Here is a 17,329-nt window from a genome sequence, read left to right on the forward strand (position 1 = left end):
CCAACTTTTCTGATCGATTATGAAAGTAATTTTACACTGCTTTTCTAATTTATATACAATGTCATCATGTAAACGTGAGCATGTTACTTAAATATTACGATTGCCAACATTTATTTCTTTGTCAACATTATCTTCTGGCTCTGATTCTCTAAAGTTTCGTTGAATTGGCTTTTAAATCATCCTTTTATCCCAGTTTGTTCTTTACATCCGAAAATTGAGTCACATTGCTTTATTCTTGCGGACATACTGTGCATATAAAACTAGAGGAATAAGTTAATTTTTGTAACAAATTTTAAGTACGAATCATGCGATGCATGTTATTATATTTCTAAACATAATTAATTAAACAGTGATAATGACTAATGAAAGATTGAAAGTGCACAATTAGAAGCTACTTGTGGAATCATGGCTTACCAATGATTATTAAGATTTTAATGAGTTAGTTAAACTAAAGTCATCCTTTCATCCAGTTCTCATGTTTCTGTGCTTCTATTGTGCTCATTCCTTACTATTACATAATGCCATATCAAGCTTCCAAATTTGATTGCTTTGTTGCCTTTGGTAATTTATGATTTAGTTGGTTTGATTTTCTGATAAATGGTCCAATATTATTAGGTGTTATTCATGATATCTAGGGAGCCAGCTCCAATGCTTGAGGATAAAGAGAAGTGGTATGCTTATTACTATTTCTTTTATGAGTATTGTGTCTTCACATGTGAAGTCTGCAAAAATTCATTTTGTTTCTTTTGTTTCTACATGCCAATGTTGTACATATACTATGATGCGTAGACACGTTTATGACAAAACGAACATGTGTATTATTGAAAATATTGGATACGGACATGGATTGTACACAATAGTATAATTTTATATATTAAGAATAGTATATAAAAATTTAATAAGTAGAATGTTATGTCATTTAATTATGATTTATGCTTAAAATGATTGATATTAGGATGCCGAGAGTCTGGCATGGATGTCGTGCCAGACATTGATGCTATGCAGTGGGCATCTGGCATCGATGTCGAGGCAATATTAACCCTCTATGTCGAGACAATGTTAACCCCCGATGTCAAGATGGCGTCGGTTGTTTATGTTGAGATGACGTTAGACAAGATGAGATGTCAGGATGGCCCAAGGACGTGATTGTTGGTGTAAAAATTGCTGGAGTCAAACATCAATGTTAAGGCATCATCAAACTTTGATGTTAAGATGGTTATAAAATATTGATGTTGTGACAACGTCGGATGTCTATGTTGTGATAACACCGTGCATTGTTGTGAAACCCTAGTTGTAACCCGCTAGTGAGAAATTAAAATGAGAATGTTTAAGGAATGAGGTATTGAGTACGGGGGATTGATTTGAGGCTGTGGAGAGAAAAGAAGAATTTTTTTTTTAATAAAAAAAAAATTTGATGCATAAGAAATTATATTTAAAACATTCATAATATTTAAGACACGTCCAATTTATTTTTAATATCAGACACGTTCTCGGCGTGTCCGACACGCGTCGAAGGTTTGTCATACACATGTTGTGTCCAATACGTGTTGGACGCTGCACATCTCTTTGAAGATAAGTGTCGGTGCATCATATATGATATATTATTTTATGTCGTTTCCAGCACATAATTATGCCAGTTTTTGATGTGATGGGTATTCCACTTTCTCTTTTGCAGTATCCTTAGTTTGTGATGCACCGAACCTTCCTAGATTGTCTTTTCCTTTGTGGTTACTTTCTGGTAAAGAGAAGTGGTATGCTTATGTTACTATTTCATTTAGCAGTTATGCGGCTTCATATTTGAACTATGCATAAATCGATTCTATGTCTTTTGATTCTAATTAAATGCCATAATGCATGGATATAATCCGCTGATTTTTGCTACTGGTTGGGGTTCTACCACTTTCCTTGATAGTGCTGTATCATGCGTGTTTGCTAATAGATGATGGCTTTTTATGAGTATTAGGCATGCCAGTTTGTGATGTGATGGGTATTCTACTTTCTTCTTTGGTACATCCTTAGTGTGGTGCACTGAACCTTGATTGTGTTATCTTGGGTTCATTTTGAAATTATGAAGCTAAGGCAATTCTTAACAATATTGAAATCTCTAACTGGTGATTCCCTCAAGGCTCGACTCGAAAGTCTTATCTTAGACTCTAAAATCAAACTAATTGTCTATTGAAGCCAAAATGTAAAGAAAAATCTTTTCCGAGTATATATATATATATCCTTTTGCGCAAAATGCTATTCTTTGGTCTTATTATGTTTTGCGTTCCATTTTAGGTCTTTGCTTTTCCATGATTTTATCGCGAAATGCTTGACTAAAGATCCACGTCTGCGCCCTCCTGCTACAGAAATGCTGAAGGTAAGACCATATTTATGGCATTTGATTAGAGAATATCTCACAAAAAGAACAAATAAAAAATAAAGATTAATATTTCCAGCCCCAAATAGTTGGGATATGATTAATGATGATGATGACATTTTCAGTTTATGTAATATTTAGTAATTTGCTTCTTCATTTTCCTTCTTGAAAGGCTGCTTATTATTTAGTGCTCATCATATGCATAATTTTTTTAATGTATTTTTCTTTTCATATGTTGGCTTATTATATGATGCTAGACTTCAATAAAAGCAGCTGTTCTTAGTGTTTAGAAGAAAAATAGTATATGGTGTCATGTGAGCTTGTCTGGCTAATACTTCTTTGGCTAATACTTCTTCCCAATATAATTATTTCAATTTCCATTTTCATTTCCTTCTGTAACTTGTCATTTTAATTTTAGAGGTGTCTCCTTTCAAAGTTGGGCTGAAGTAATGTACATCATCCTCACCCAACTACCTTAGTGGGAGATCGTGCAACAACCTTATTATTAAGGTGCACTTAAGCATGGCGACTACAAATTCTCCTGACTTTCCTCAGAGGTCCTCTTAGAGGCTGCACTATCTTTTCTGGGAAATGTAAATGGAATAAATGGAATAACTGAACTCTAGAACAACAAAAATCAAAACCCCCTTTGATGAGGACATCTATAGGATATTCTAGCGCGAGGAGACATCGAAGATCTATGGCTACACTCACATCTTTTATTTCTGATTGATGTATTGTAATTTTATTATTTGTGTTATTTTCCGTTCTTACCCTCACTTGAGGGACTACATGCATGTAACCCCAAGGGGTAATTTGGTCTTTTGTTTTGTTCTTGTATGGGGCCTATTTATAGCCCTCTTTTGCCTCTTATGAGTTTAATGATGTTTGATGAATGAAATTTTAGCTTGTTTTCTTGTTGATTTCTTTGTGAGTTTTTGAGAGTGGTGAAGCCTAGGAGAGGCCAACAGAGTATCCAACCCTTGGTTCTTTTATTTTAATCTTCTTGATGCAATCAAAAATTTGGGAGAGGGACTCAAATTTTTGATCACAAAAAAAGAAACTCTTTCTAAGTACAAAATAAAGACATAAAAATACTCAAAAGACACTTTTTATATTATATAAAGAAACTTACAAACATAGACACTTACTTGACGACACTTACAATTTTGAAACTTACAAATGACTCAAACAAGACACCCTATAGTTGCTTCACATAGAGAAGAAGGATACTGATGGAGTGGCACTTGCGGATACTAGAAAGATATTAGAAGTCGAGACGAAGGTTGGGAAGAGCCCGCAGGATTTACGAAGGAGGTGGAAGAGGGAATGGACAAAGCTCGCAAGCTTTTCCAAACAACAAACCCGCAGGTTTTATCTCCAAAAATCACATTATCACATTCACATTTAAAAAGCCCAAAACATCTACTATATATAGGCAAGAGAGGGGAAACTTAACAGCCCAAAAGATCCTCAAATCTTTCACTAGACATTAATGAGCTAGGGAAGTCAAAAATCAAATATTAGGATTTGATTTGACCCCCCCCCTTGCCTACATCACTTCTTCCTCCTCCTCCTTCCCTCTCCAAACCTGCCGCCCCTCTTCCCCCTTTCTCCCAAACCAATAGCCCCCTCCCTCTCATCACCTTCACAATTGACGACATCCCACATCTCGATGCCTCACCGTATGCCGGCTCCCAACCACAGCCTAACCGGCCGTTGAACCGCCTGGTTCACCCTCACCCGTCGACCCTCTTCCCTGCTACAGCTGCCGACCCCATACGTTTTCCCCTTCCAAATTTGAATTCAAATCCACCATAAAACCTTTCCTAATTTGGTCCCATTAATTTAGGAGTTGATTTAAATTCAAATTCAATTATTTGAATTTCAAATTTTCTCTTAAATGATCCCTCCTCTAATATATGAAACATTCCCAATTAATTTAAATATGAAATCAATTTCAGATTTAAATAATCAATCCCCTTAATTGCGTGGATACCCAAATCCCTCCCTCCCTCTCTCCTTGGCCGGCCACCTTAACCGCCCCCCTTTTTAATTAATTAGATCCCATAAATTAAGAATATAATTAATTCAATCCCCTCCATACTTTCCCTCATAATTCCTTCTTGTTTCAAATTCAAATTTCAAAGAAATTAATCTTTAATTACTCACTAGATATGAAATTATTTTCAGATTTAGCCTTTTTCCTTCTTCCCCTTTGCTTGGCTGAGCCTACCCGACCCCTCCTCTCACTCTCTATTTTCTCTCTTAGACAATCATGCATGGCCGACCCGGATGTTGATCATGGGTTCGTAGAGGATTCTTTGGCTGAACCGACATTCACAGATCCCCATTCGTCGATTTCAACTTGGACGTCGACAACTCCGTGGAAAGTTACATTGAACGCATCATCTTTACGTTGGCACCGTCAATTGAGGAACACCTCACAACTGGATCATGGACGATCCTGGGACGTCAAAATCCATCCGTCGCCGGCTACCTTTGCAACAACGAAGTTCTTTGGCTCCTTCTTCCTAGTGGTAAACTCTTCTCTAGTGTGGAGCATCTTCTTCCGCTAACCCCACGAATGAATGAGTGAGGAGGTCCTCAAGGTGAAACCTTTCATTATTAAATTGTGGATTTTTTTATTGCGCTCATAACTTTACTCTTGTCTTTGGAGTTTGATTGAATTGTCTTGGTTAATCTAAATTGTACTTCTTTTCCTAAGCAAGTTAAAAACTACAAATTTGTAAAATCTCTTTGTTGTGAACGATAATTTTGTAATTGGAAAAGCTTTAGACAATTGCTCTTCTTAATTTCTCGCTAACTCCTGGTGGTATCACATCATCTTGGTATCAGAGCATGGTAGACATGCATAACATGTGCTAGAAGTCATCCTAGGGGTTTGTCTAACCATGATCTTTATTATTACATGCATATCATCTTTTAAAATATTTTAATTCTCTATTATGCTTGCTGTCCACGCATTTCCAGCACTCATTTAGTGAACATTATGCTAGTTTCTTAAGTGTTTAGGTGCTGTCCTCAACCTAGCAACCTTCCTAATTGCCTAGATCACTTAAGTCTCTCTTGTAGCTTGCCGTCCAGTAATTTCCTGCACCATATATCAATTCATAATGGTGTTTTCTCCTTATAGATGCTATCCCTTACACCCAATCTTCATTAGGTATCACTTAGTGCTTTCCAATGGACCTGATAGGGCTTCAAAAGAAGTTAGACGACCTAGTTAACCTAGTGGGCTCTATAACTAAAACCTTGAAGGAGAAACATGTTGACTCTCCCCACTCTAGGTATGTGCCCCAGTCGGTCAATCATATTAGTCGGAAGATTACCCACTCTGCTTATCAACCTAGTACTGAGCCCAAGCCGCAACAACCTCACTTAGAGTCACATAACCGTCTGCCCACCTTTGATGGTTCCTCCGATCCTACTACTTTAAGGAATGTGTTAGACAATTAGAAGACTATTTTGAATCTCGTGATATACCTGAGTCCCATCGGGTGAGCATTGTTAAGTCTCACCTGAATGGTCGTGCTCGTCAATTTTGGACGAGGTTGTAAGATCATAAAGAGTCTCATGGTGAATACCCTATTTCCGATTGGAAAGACATGATACGAGAACTTAGATTAAAATATTTTCCCCTACTTGTGGCCAACCATCTGATTTTAAGATTAGGTCACCTCCTGTTCATCAAACTTTAGGATGCAATATTTTTCCAGAACCCTACATGTGAGAGTCAGTCCTACTCACCTTTTACACTCCAATCTGACATCGTAACTCCTAGTGCTCACCAAGCGGCAATTATTCAGTTCCCCACCTCTGTGATTATCCCTAAACCTGTCCAACATACCACTTCTACTCACATAGTGGCCCCAACACCTAGTGATTTTCATCTGGAACACCACCCAGCCTCTTTTGTTGGGACAACTCGTGGACATCACTGTGTTCGAGACCACCCATCCCTTAGTAACATCAGGGTTGCTTCACCTAGCCTTGATGGCCGACCCTCTAATGAGTCTTCTGTCGGATCGGTCCCATATGACTCCTCACTTGGGCCGACTCCTAGCCATCCCAGTCTACCTTGTCTGAGCGCTCATCCTCTCTGCATGGTGGATCCCGATTTACCTCACCTCGTGAGTGATTTTACCACCTTTCAATCTAATAGGAATTATGAAGCTACCTAACCTTTGGCCTCCCAGTCTTTGATCCTGTGAGTGTAGTTTTAACAAACAATTGCAGTACAAAGAAAAAGTCCCCTGACCCTGAAACTGAGTGCATCCATTTTATGGATACTAATGATATCACTGATAACGAATACTTCTTTGAGGATGAAACTGAAATGATTGAATTAAACTCATTGCATAACTTAAACCACGTGTTAGGAGATTTAGAACTTTTAAACATTGATACCTTAGCTCATCCTGATTCTAATCTCATCAAGGATATCCTTTTGGATAAAGTCTACTTGGACGATATCAATTTGATCTCGAAAGAAACTGATTTGACCTTGAGCACTTCGAAATTAAATTCGGAAGATTCTGATTTACTTTTATCTCCTATTGAGTTGAGTCTAAACAATTCTGAGTTAATTTTAAATAATTCTGATGGTGATGTGGATAATCTCGAGTTGGAAGTGATTTAATTGAATTTACTACTTGATTTGGATCCCAATTTAATTGACCCCAAATCCATTGATCTTAGGGTTATAACTAAACCTAATTTTATTGAGATTATTAATAAGAATTCGGAAGACATTAATTTGAATCTGAATGATTTTGAGCCTAATTTGAGAAATGAGCATCCTTTTGTTTTATTGGAGTCTGTTTTAGGAGTTGCTCCTTTAGATTTACATTTGAAAGAGTGTGTCTGTCTTGATTGGACTTATCTCACCATTTCTCGTACCGACTTTAATGTTAGAGGGAGTATTAGCCCACACTTTCATGTCATCTCTCTAACTGTTGTGCCCACATCTGTTCTGGACACTCTACCCAATCTTTTGAGTCCCATACTTGCTGGTGACTCTTTAGGCTATCCCATTATGGTTGTGAATCAGGACCCATCATCTTATCATGTTCCTGATTCCTCCATTATGCACTCTATATTCTTGTCATTCCCTATTAAGGACCATCTCTCTCCTAGTTGGATAAATTTGCTAGATTACCCTGCTGCCCCTAGGAGACTATTTATGACCCTAGCTGAAACTCCCTATAGAAATGCTCTTTTAGCTAAGGATGTCTTTATTGCTCCTTCTACACCAGTTCCCTTAAAAAAATGAAAACTTTGTCCTATCATTTTGTGACTGACACATCTTTATTCCTACATATCTGTGCTTGTGAGTCAGTATGTTTGTGTGTTTTAAGTCTGTCTTCCTCCAAAATTGTCCTCTGTTTATATTTTTTGTGTGAGCCCACAATTCAGGGTCAATCATCATGCACACCAAGTCTCTGGCATCCACATTTACATCTCATCTCCAGGAGTTACATAAAGAAATTAAAAAGAAAATTGAACAAAGCAAATATCAATTATAAACTTATTGCTTATCACAAGAAAAGATTTAAAGAATTCGAAGTTGGAGACTTTGTGATGGTGCAGATCCGTCCGGAGCGTTTTCCTCTAGGTTCCATAAAGAAGTTGCATGCTAGAAGCGCCGGACCTTTTAAGATAATTTCAAAAAGAAATAGTAATGCTTATGTGTTGAACCTTCCTAAAGATTTTAACATTAATTCTACGTTTAATATAGAAGATCTAGTAGCCTTCGAGGGACCTGCGTTTAGCCCCAATAATCCACTTCATAATGAACCTTGTGCGACCCCGCCTGGTGAGATCCCTAACCTACCTCCACTTCCCAATTTGTCTCATTTACCCAATATGGAGAAGATTGAAGCAATACTAGATGATGAGATCATTTCCACGAAAGGAGGGCATCGAAGATACTTAGTTGACGGGAAAGAAACACCAGAGATAGAGGATACATGGGTTGATCGAGATGAGTTGCAGAGATTGGACCCAGACTCATTTACAGCTCTGCGAGAGTCATTGAAACACCCACTCGACGGAGTCCAGTTTTCTCCCATCCGGGGAGAAGGATGAGGACATCTACAAGATATTCTAGTGCGAGGAGACATCAAAGATCTACGGCTACGCTCGCATCTTTTATTTCTGATTGATGTATTATAATTTTATTATTTTAGTGTTCTTTTCCTTTTTTACCCTCACTTGAGGGACTAGATGCATGTAACCCCAAGGGGTAATTTGGTCTTTTGTTTTGTTCTTGTATGAGGCTTATTTATAGCCCTCTTTTCCCTTATATGAGGTTAATGATGTTTGATGAATGAAATTCTAACTTGTTTTCTTGTTGATCTCTTTGTGATTTCTTGAGAGTTGTGAAGCCTAGGAGAGGCCAAATGAGTACCCAACAGCCCACCAAGGGGTGAGCTCTTGGTTTTTTATTTTAATATTCTTCTTCTTCCTCCCTTCTTACCTCTCCAAACCCGCCGCCCCTCTTTCCCCTTTCTCTCAAACCAATAGCCCCCTCCCTCTTATCACCTTCCCAACTGACGACATCCCACATCCCGATGCCCCACCGTCTGTCGGCTCCCAACCACAGCCCAACCGGCCGGTGAACTGCCTGGTTCACCCCCACCCGTCGACCCTCTTACCTGCTACAGCCGCAGGCCCCATACATTTCCCCCCCTCCAAATTTAAATTCAAATCCGTCATAAAACCTTTCCTAATTTGGTCCCATTAATTTAGGAGTTGATTTAAATTCAAATTCAATTATTTAAATTTCAAATTTTCTGTTAAATGATCCTCCTCTAATATAGGAAACATTCCCTGTTAATTTAAATATGAAATCAATTTCAGATTTAAATCATCATTCCCCTTAATTGCGTGGGTCCACCTCATTAATACCCAAATCCCTCCATCTCTTTCTCCTTGGCCCCCCCCACCCCCCTAATTAATTAGATCACAAAAATCAATGATCTAATTAATTCAATCCCCTCCCCACTTTCCTTCCTAATTTCCACTTTTTTCAAATTCAAATTTCGAAGAAATTAATCTCTAATTACTCACTAGATCTGAAATTATTTTCAAATTTAGCCATTTAACATATTTATGAGCAAACACATTTATAATAAAAGCAATTGTCTATGTAACAAAGGCAATGATTATTTATATTTATTTATTCTATAGTCAAATATTAATTATTTTTATTGAGCTTATTCACGAGTTCAAAATCGAACACGAATCGAGCTTCTTATCGAGTTTAATGTCGAGCTTGTTCACGAACTTCAAATGATGTTGTTCGTGAACATAAATGATCCGAACACATTAGTGTTCAAGTTTGTTTATTTAAGAATCGAGTATTTAAAATATTGTTCAAGTTTGTTTGTTTAGTTAATTAAATGATCACAAACGAGCTTTAATCGAACCGAACAACGAGTAGCTCGTCGAACATTTGGTTCGCTTGCAGCCCCACCCACGAGTGAATGAGTGAGGAGGTCCTCAAGGTGAAACTTCTCATTATTAAATTGTGGATTTTGTTATTGCACTCATAACTTTACTCGTCTTTGGAGTTTAATTGAATTGTCTTGGTTAACCTAAATTATACTTCTTTGCCTAAACAAATTAAAAATTACAAATTTGTAAAATCTCTTTGTTGTAAACGATAATTTTGTAATTGGAAAAGCTTTAGACAATTGCTCTTCAAATTTCTCGCTAACTCCTGGTGGTATCACATCACTTCTACTACCCCAGCCTCGTCTTTTCCACAGACATCACATATGTGTTCCTTTTTTAGTTTATGTGAAGGACATTTTTAATGGACAATCTATTACGAATCAACTTATTGTTATTATTCTAGGTGTGTCAGTTATATTGGATTTCCTGATTCATTTACCTGAGCGTTTGTTGTTCATGTATGAACAAATCAAAATTGGGTAATTAGGTATGACTTGCCAAAACTTTTTTCTTTTTTCTAATTTTGTTTTGGACATCTCTTTCTTTCTTTAACTTGCCAATTTGGTCCAAAGTTAATATTTTGTTGGGTCAGATTATAGTTATGTGATATTGATTGAAAAAAATCCATCCACGAAGTAGTTTGTTTTTGTGCAGGACCCATGATGGCGCATATGATATTTAATTCTTATTTTCCTTCCCTAGACCTGTTAAATTTATTTTTCAATGCAGCACAAATTTATTGAAAGGGGTCAGTGGGGAGCTTCAAAGATGCTGCCAATGATCAAAAGGGCTCGGCAAATTAGAGCTGCAATGGCGGCACAAGCACAAGCTCAGGTTATAATCTATGCCATAAATTTCCATTTTGTTTGTGATGCTATTTGAAGATTGAATTTGTTCTACATCTACAATGATGCAATATAGATGGCAAGTATTGATAAATCTACAAGCCTAAATAGAAGCTATGGAGACACTGTTCCTTCAAAACCACAAAAGTCACTTGAAGCACTGGATAAAGTTGCTGAAGGCTGCGATTTGAGTCAAACAACTTATTACACTGAACTGGGTGCAGGTAAAAACCTGTGTATACTTTTTTACCTTCAAAATTTCCTTTGCTGGAATCCAACACTAATTAAATATCTTTTCTAATTGAAAGTTTTGTCAATAGAAACAGTAGAGAGAGCTAATAGATCATCTTTTTGAATTGTTTTGTCGATTGTTGTGGGATTGTAGCCTTTGCCACTTTTATAGCAGGTGGCGTATCCTGTACCAACAATGGTGCCTTTGATCGTTGTAGTACTGAATTAAACAAGTAGTGTGATGATTTTGGTCTATTCGGACGATGTCTTCTGTTCTGTTGCTACCTAGACTTAACCAGTATTACTCTACCATGATATGCAATTTTTGTAATTTGAATTGAATCAATTCCAATAACAGCCGACCTGAGGAAATTAGGTGTCTATACATACATAACTTGAGGCACTCATAGGAAACTTTTGTTTTGTAAAATTTTGAGTCCTTTTAATCATTTGTGCTAATTGGATGTTTATTTTTCTTGGTGTCACAAGAGCAACTTTCAAATTTTGGGGAAAGTTATTTTATTATACCTTCATAAGGCATTGATTGTCCCTTCTTGGGAATTCTTTCATTGTTCTCCTTTTCGCTAATTTGTAATTGTTTTTGCAAGGGTACTTGATTTTAGTCAAATTTGTTGCAAAATGAATTTTCAATTGCGGTGTGAATTTCAGTTGAATTGTGGATATTTGTGATACGCCTTGGAGTCAATTTCAGAAAACTACATCAGGAAATTCTCAGAAAATATGCAGAAAACAACAGATTTAGGAGGAATAGTGACTGGTTTTTATTAATAACACAACAAGAAATAAAAGATACAAGCGATTTACAGTTAGAGAGTAGATCGACTCTCCCAAGCAACCTAGTTGCCGCTAATAAGTCCTCACAAAAGAAAAAACTATAGAAAACTATAACAAACTCAAGACATGCATGCCCCAAAACAAACTCTAGATCGACCCCCCCCTTAAATAAGCTCTCAAATTGCCTCCAAAATTGATTTGTTTCCTTATTATTTTTCCTCTTTAATTTAAATTCATTTAGGAAATCTTTCCCACTTGATTTAAATTCAATTAAGAAATCTTTCCCTCTTAAATTTAATTAGGAAATCTTTCCTAATTTCTCCTCCCTTTAATTCCTCTCATAACATAATGAATTAATTCTTTATTGGGCCCCAAAAGGGGGGCCAAAATCTCCCCCCCTTGGATCTTGCTTGGTTCACCCCTCCCCTTTTTTGTCTACTATGCTGCTATATGAAAACTCCCCTCCTCGAATTGCATCTTATTCTCAATGTGGAAGGATGAAAATTGTTTCCTGATCTTCTCATAGGATTCTCATATAGCTCCATAATCAGGCCGGTAAATCCTTCCATCGAACAAGGACTTCCTTTGCTCCTGTTGTCCCTTGCCATGCTCCCTTGATCTCCATATGTTCCAAAATCACTTCCATGTCCCCGGTTAAAGTTGCAGGTAGTGAGGAAGAGGGTCTGTGATCTCCGATAGTGCGCTGTAGTTGTGATACATGGAATACTGGATGGATGACTGATGCTGGTGGTAACCCCAAACGATAGGCTACTGCCCCAATATGCTCCATCACCTTATAGGGTCCAAAATATTGTGGGGATTACTTCTCATTCCTCCTCATGGCCAATGTTGTCTGCCTATATGGTCTTAGTTTTAGATAAACTTCATCCCCGAGCTCGAACCGTACTTGTCCGTGTTCATCTGCCTTCTTTTTCATAAGTTGTTGAGACCTTATAGATGCCCTTTGAGTTTTGCTAATATTCTGTCCCTCTCCTACAAGTGTTGATCTACACTAGATATCGATGCAGTGCCCTGCCCGTAGTGTATTAGATGGGGTGGGTCCCTCCCATTAAGGATCTTGAATGGGGTCATTTGTGCGGATGTGTAGAAGGATGTATTGTACCAATACATTACCCATGCCAACTATTTGGCCCATAATTTTGGCGTGTCATATGTGTAACAACGCAAGTATGTCTCCATGATTCTGTTGATTACTTCCGTTTGGCTGTCTGTCTATGGATGATATGCTGTGCTCCTTTTTAAAATCGTCTCCTACATTTTGAATAGCTCCATCCAAAAAAGATTGAGAAATACCTTGTCTCTGTCTGATACTATAGATTTTGGGATTTCATGTCAAAGCACTATCGCCTGAATAAGCAACTGATATAACAGTGTAGGGATTTTTCAGTGGAATAAAATGGGCATACTTGCTTAATCGTTCTACTACCACCAATATTACTGAGTATCCCACTGAACATGGTAATCCCTCAATGAAGTCCATTGTCACTTCCTCCCAAAACCTTTCAGGTAAAGCTAAAAGGTGCAATAACTCTCCTGGTGCCATAGTAAGGTAATTATGTCTTTGATACACATCACATCTTGCTAACATGTCTTTCACATCCTGGTGCATTCCCACCTAATATAGCGCAATAGATAGTCAATTGTATGTCTTCTGGACTCTTGAATGTCCACACTACCATGAAATTCTTGCATCATCTTGGGAATATAACTTAAGGATTGTGGGAGTACAAACCACCCTTAGTGGAGTAGGTGGTCCCCATTCAGAGCATAACTGCTGTGCATATCCGGGTCCTTCAATAATTTTTCCATGATCTTTCTCAATCCTTCATCCTGCTTGCTTTCCCTCAATGCTTTCCAGTTTAAGATCATTGGTGTTATGGTTGTCAACTGTGGCACCTCAGCCATCTTAGAGAAGGCATTTGTTGCTTTATTTTTTAAGCCCGGTCGGTAAAAGATCTCAAAGACGTATCCAAGAAATTTGGATAGCCATCTATGGTGCTCCTCCGTGACCTTCCGTCACTCCAAATACTTCAGACTCCTCTGGTCTGTCCTGACTATAAAATGGGTGGCTCATCATGGCTGGCCCAATTTTAAACTCGATAAGTGAAAAAAATTATTAAATTTTACAATATATATATTTTAGAACTCTAATGTAGTTTAAATCAAACTTGTTCATGAGCAGACTCCTCCATAACCCAATTTTAAATGGGATAAGTTAAAAAAATATTAAATTATTAAATTTAACAATATATATTTTTAAAAACTCTAATATAGTTTAAATGGAGCTTGTTCACGAGCGCTAAATAATATTATTCATGAATATAAACGAACCAAACACCAAAATGTTCAATCTCATTTATTTAGCTATGAGTATTTATCAAAAGTGTTCATGCTCGTTCATTTACTTTATCAAACGAACATGAACGAGCTCTTATTAAGCCGAGCCACGAGTAGCTCGTCGAATACTCGGTTCATTTGCAGCCCTAGGTCTACGTCTACCTCTACCTTTCTTAACATAAGCCAAATCTAATAAATCTACTCTCCTAACTGGGTCATCGGAAGACCACCGTTGTATGTGACCAAACCATCTAAGGTGACTCTCTAATCTTATCTTCCACTGGAGCTACTCCAACCTTTTTACATATATGCTCATTTCGCATCCTATCATCTATATCTACCACAAATCTTCTTCGAAAAGTTGGGAGCGCCAGTACATGTACACTTGTCATAGCTGTCTTCAGCTCCTGGAATGCTCGAGTTGCTTCATTGCCCCACTTGAAGTTATCCTTTATCAATTGCTCTGTCAAAGGTCTTGCTATGGTGTCGTATCCCTTCACAAACTTCCGGTAGTAATCGATGAGCCCTAAGAACCCCCACAACTCCCTCAGATTCTTAGGAAGAGGCTAGACTACCATGGCCCGAATCTTGAATTGGTCAGCTGACACCCCCTCTGTGGACATCACATGCCCTAAATACTCCACATGTGATTTCCCAAATGTGCACTTTTTTAGTTGGCAAATAATTGATGCTCCCTCAAGATTTTCATTATTGTCATCAAGTGTTCCATTGTTCTTCCTCTGTCTTGCTGTATATTAGAATGTCATAAAAAAAAACCAAGACAAACATTCAGAGATGTGAATGGAACACTTGGTTCATAAGTGACTAGGAGGTGACAGGGGTTTTGGTGAGGCCAAAAGGCATCACTAGGAACTCGTAGTATCCTTCATGTATCTTGAAGGTTGTCTTGTGAACATTTGATGTCTTCATCCTGATTTGATGATATCTCGACTTCAAATCAATTTTGGAGAAGATCACAGCTCCAAATAACTCATCCATGAGTTTGTCTATCACGGGAATAGGAAACTTATCTAGTACTATTTTCTTGTTAAGAGATCTGCAATCTAAACAAAACTTCCAATTGTCATCCTTTTTTTCACCAACAGTAGTGGGCTAAAGAAAAGACTCACACTAGGTCTGATGATACTTGCTTTCATAATCTCCCTGATCAACCTCTCTATCTCATCTTTATGGATTTGGGGGTAACAATATGGTTTGAAATTGATGGTATAAGTCCCTTCTTTCAAGTTGATGGCATGCTCGTGCTCTTGAGGCGGCGATAACCCGATCGGTGGCTGAAATACGTCCTGATATTATTGCAGAATTTGCTGGGCCTTCACTGGAATTTCCTTTTCCTTCTGTTCTTGGATCCCTTTTATGCTTCACAACTCTACCAAGCAGTCCCGACCCGCATCCTGGATTGTCTTGAGCATGGTTTTTAAGGATACCATGGTCTTGCATAAGCTAGCATCCCCTTTAAGCATTACTTTCTTCCCCTCCACTTATATCTCCATGAACAATGATTTCTTGTTTACCTTCATATCCCCCATAGTTTGTAGCCACTTCATCCCATAATCGCATCGGTACTTCCAAGCCTTGGGGAAGGAAGTCCACCACCTGAATGCCCTACAAGATCAGTACCTACCCTTTACATATTCCCCTATTCCTCTCTAACTTGCCCTTTCCCATCATCATTCACATCCTTCAGTCTTCTCTAACTTCAATCTCAATGGGTCCACCACCCAATTTTTGATGAAGTTGTGGTTAGCTCCACTATTCACCAAAATTACCATGGATTGCTCTCCAATTTACCCCCTTTTATGATGTGATTTGGGGTAAATCCCACTACATAGTTCAAGGACATCTCCGCCATATCCAAATACAACTATTTAGTCTCCTCCAAGACATCCTCCCGCTCATCTTCGCTCTCTTCTTCCCCCTCACAGACTATATAGACCTGAAGGGCTTGATTCTTGCACTTATGACCGGGTGTAAATCTCTCATCGCACCTAAAATATAGTCCTTTCACTCGCCTTTTTTGCACTTCTGCTTCTGTGAGCCGCTTTGAATTGCCTCTAGGACAAACTCCAGTGCTTTTCTCCATAGGTTCTTCCCTTTGAAATAACATTGTTTGGGTCCTCGGTGCCAAGGTCGTAGAGGTGTTCTTGTAAGCCCCTCCTATGTGGTTGCTTCGGCTGATCTTTTCTCTCTTATGTTTCTTCTCCACCTTTTGTACTAGCTCCATCGTCTTCCTCAACCCTCTAGGCCTCAACACCTTCGTTATACCTGAAAACAGCTCGAACTTCTCATGATACTTCATGACGGCCCCCTCTTGAATCAATGCATAAAATTGCTCGTGGAGGTCCTCTTCCTGAATGGCTTGGAAATGTTCCAACAAACAATCTTGAAATTCTCCCCAGGAATAGACTAGATACCTAATTTCTCTCCACTGAAATCAAGCTTGGGCTTTTCCTTCTAAACATTATCCTGCTACCATGAGCTTTTCCCCCCTCCATCAGACCATTGATGGCAAAGTAACACTCCGCTCGGTACACCCAACCCTGAGCATCTTCCAATGCAAAGACTGACATCTTTAGCTTCCTTGATCTTGCATCCATCCCCCAATGGTTTCTCCTTCCGTTGGTTCCTCCTGTGTAGTGGTGGTGCGATTTTCTCCCTTCTTCCCTTAGCGAATTTAGACCCCATGGTTCGGCCCAACCATGGCTTCCTCCAGTCCATCTTTCTTTCTGTGCTGATGGTCTCCAAAAGGGGGTAAGTCTCCCCTCTTCTCGCTGCCCTTTTTTCCGGATACCCTGATGCAGCTTCACTTGGGTTTCCTTGGGGCGATTCTTCAGGAAAAATGCTCTCCACTTCATCTTCCTCCTCTAGAACTTTCTTTCCCTTCCAATCTACCCTATGAGTAGCTGGCAAAGCCTTCAATGCATCTCGATCAACTTCTTTATCTTGCCTTCCATGCTCTCGAATCGGTTCTCGATTTGGTTTGTCATGGATGATAGTCTCCCTTCCACTGTTGTGAACCTCCCTTGTATCCCGAAAATTTTTTCCTCCTTTCGGCCCTGAATTGCTCCATCTCTTTTTCCAAAGTCTCCATCTTCTTTGTTACCATTTATGGATCCAGGTTTAGAAAAAAAAACCAGCAGAAAAAGATGATGATAGTCTTTAAATAGAAAAAATCTGTTTGGGAGGAGATATGCAACATAATCAACGAGGAGAACTTTAAATCTTGATCCAGGAC

The 17,329-nt window shown here is 38.4% G+C and overlaps 1 protein-coding gene across 1 annotated transcript in view; it reads left to right on the plus strand.

The window, feature by feature from the left end:
* The window catches only part of LOC110113697 (serine/threonine-protein kinase dst1), a 74,959-nt gene that overhangs the window by 38,197 nt on the left and 19,433 nt on the right, over nucleotides 1-17,329 (plus strand). The window contains exons 10-13 of the mRNA XM_020846373.2: nucleotides 616-671; nucleotides 2,281-2,362; nucleotides 10,574-10,678; nucleotides 10,766-10,913. Coding sequence (XP_020702032.1) covers nucleotides 616-671; nucleotides 2,281-2,362; nucleotides 10,574-10,678; nucleotides 10,766-10,913 — 391 coding nt within the window. The remainder of the gene's footprint in view (nucleotides 1-615; nucleotides 672-2,280; nucleotides 2,363-10,573; nucleotides 10,679-10,765; nucleotides 10,914-17,329) is intronic.

The sequence above is a fragment of the Dendrobium catenatum genome, unplaced genomic scaffold (genome assembly GCF_001605985.2).
Source record: "Dendrobium catenatum unplaced genomic scaffold, ASM160598v2 fragScaff_scaffold_624, whole genome shotgun sequence".
Classification (NCBI taxonomy): Eukaryota; Viridiplantae; Streptophyta; class Magnoliopsida; order Asparagales; family Orchidaceae; genus Dendrobium; species Dendrobium catenatum.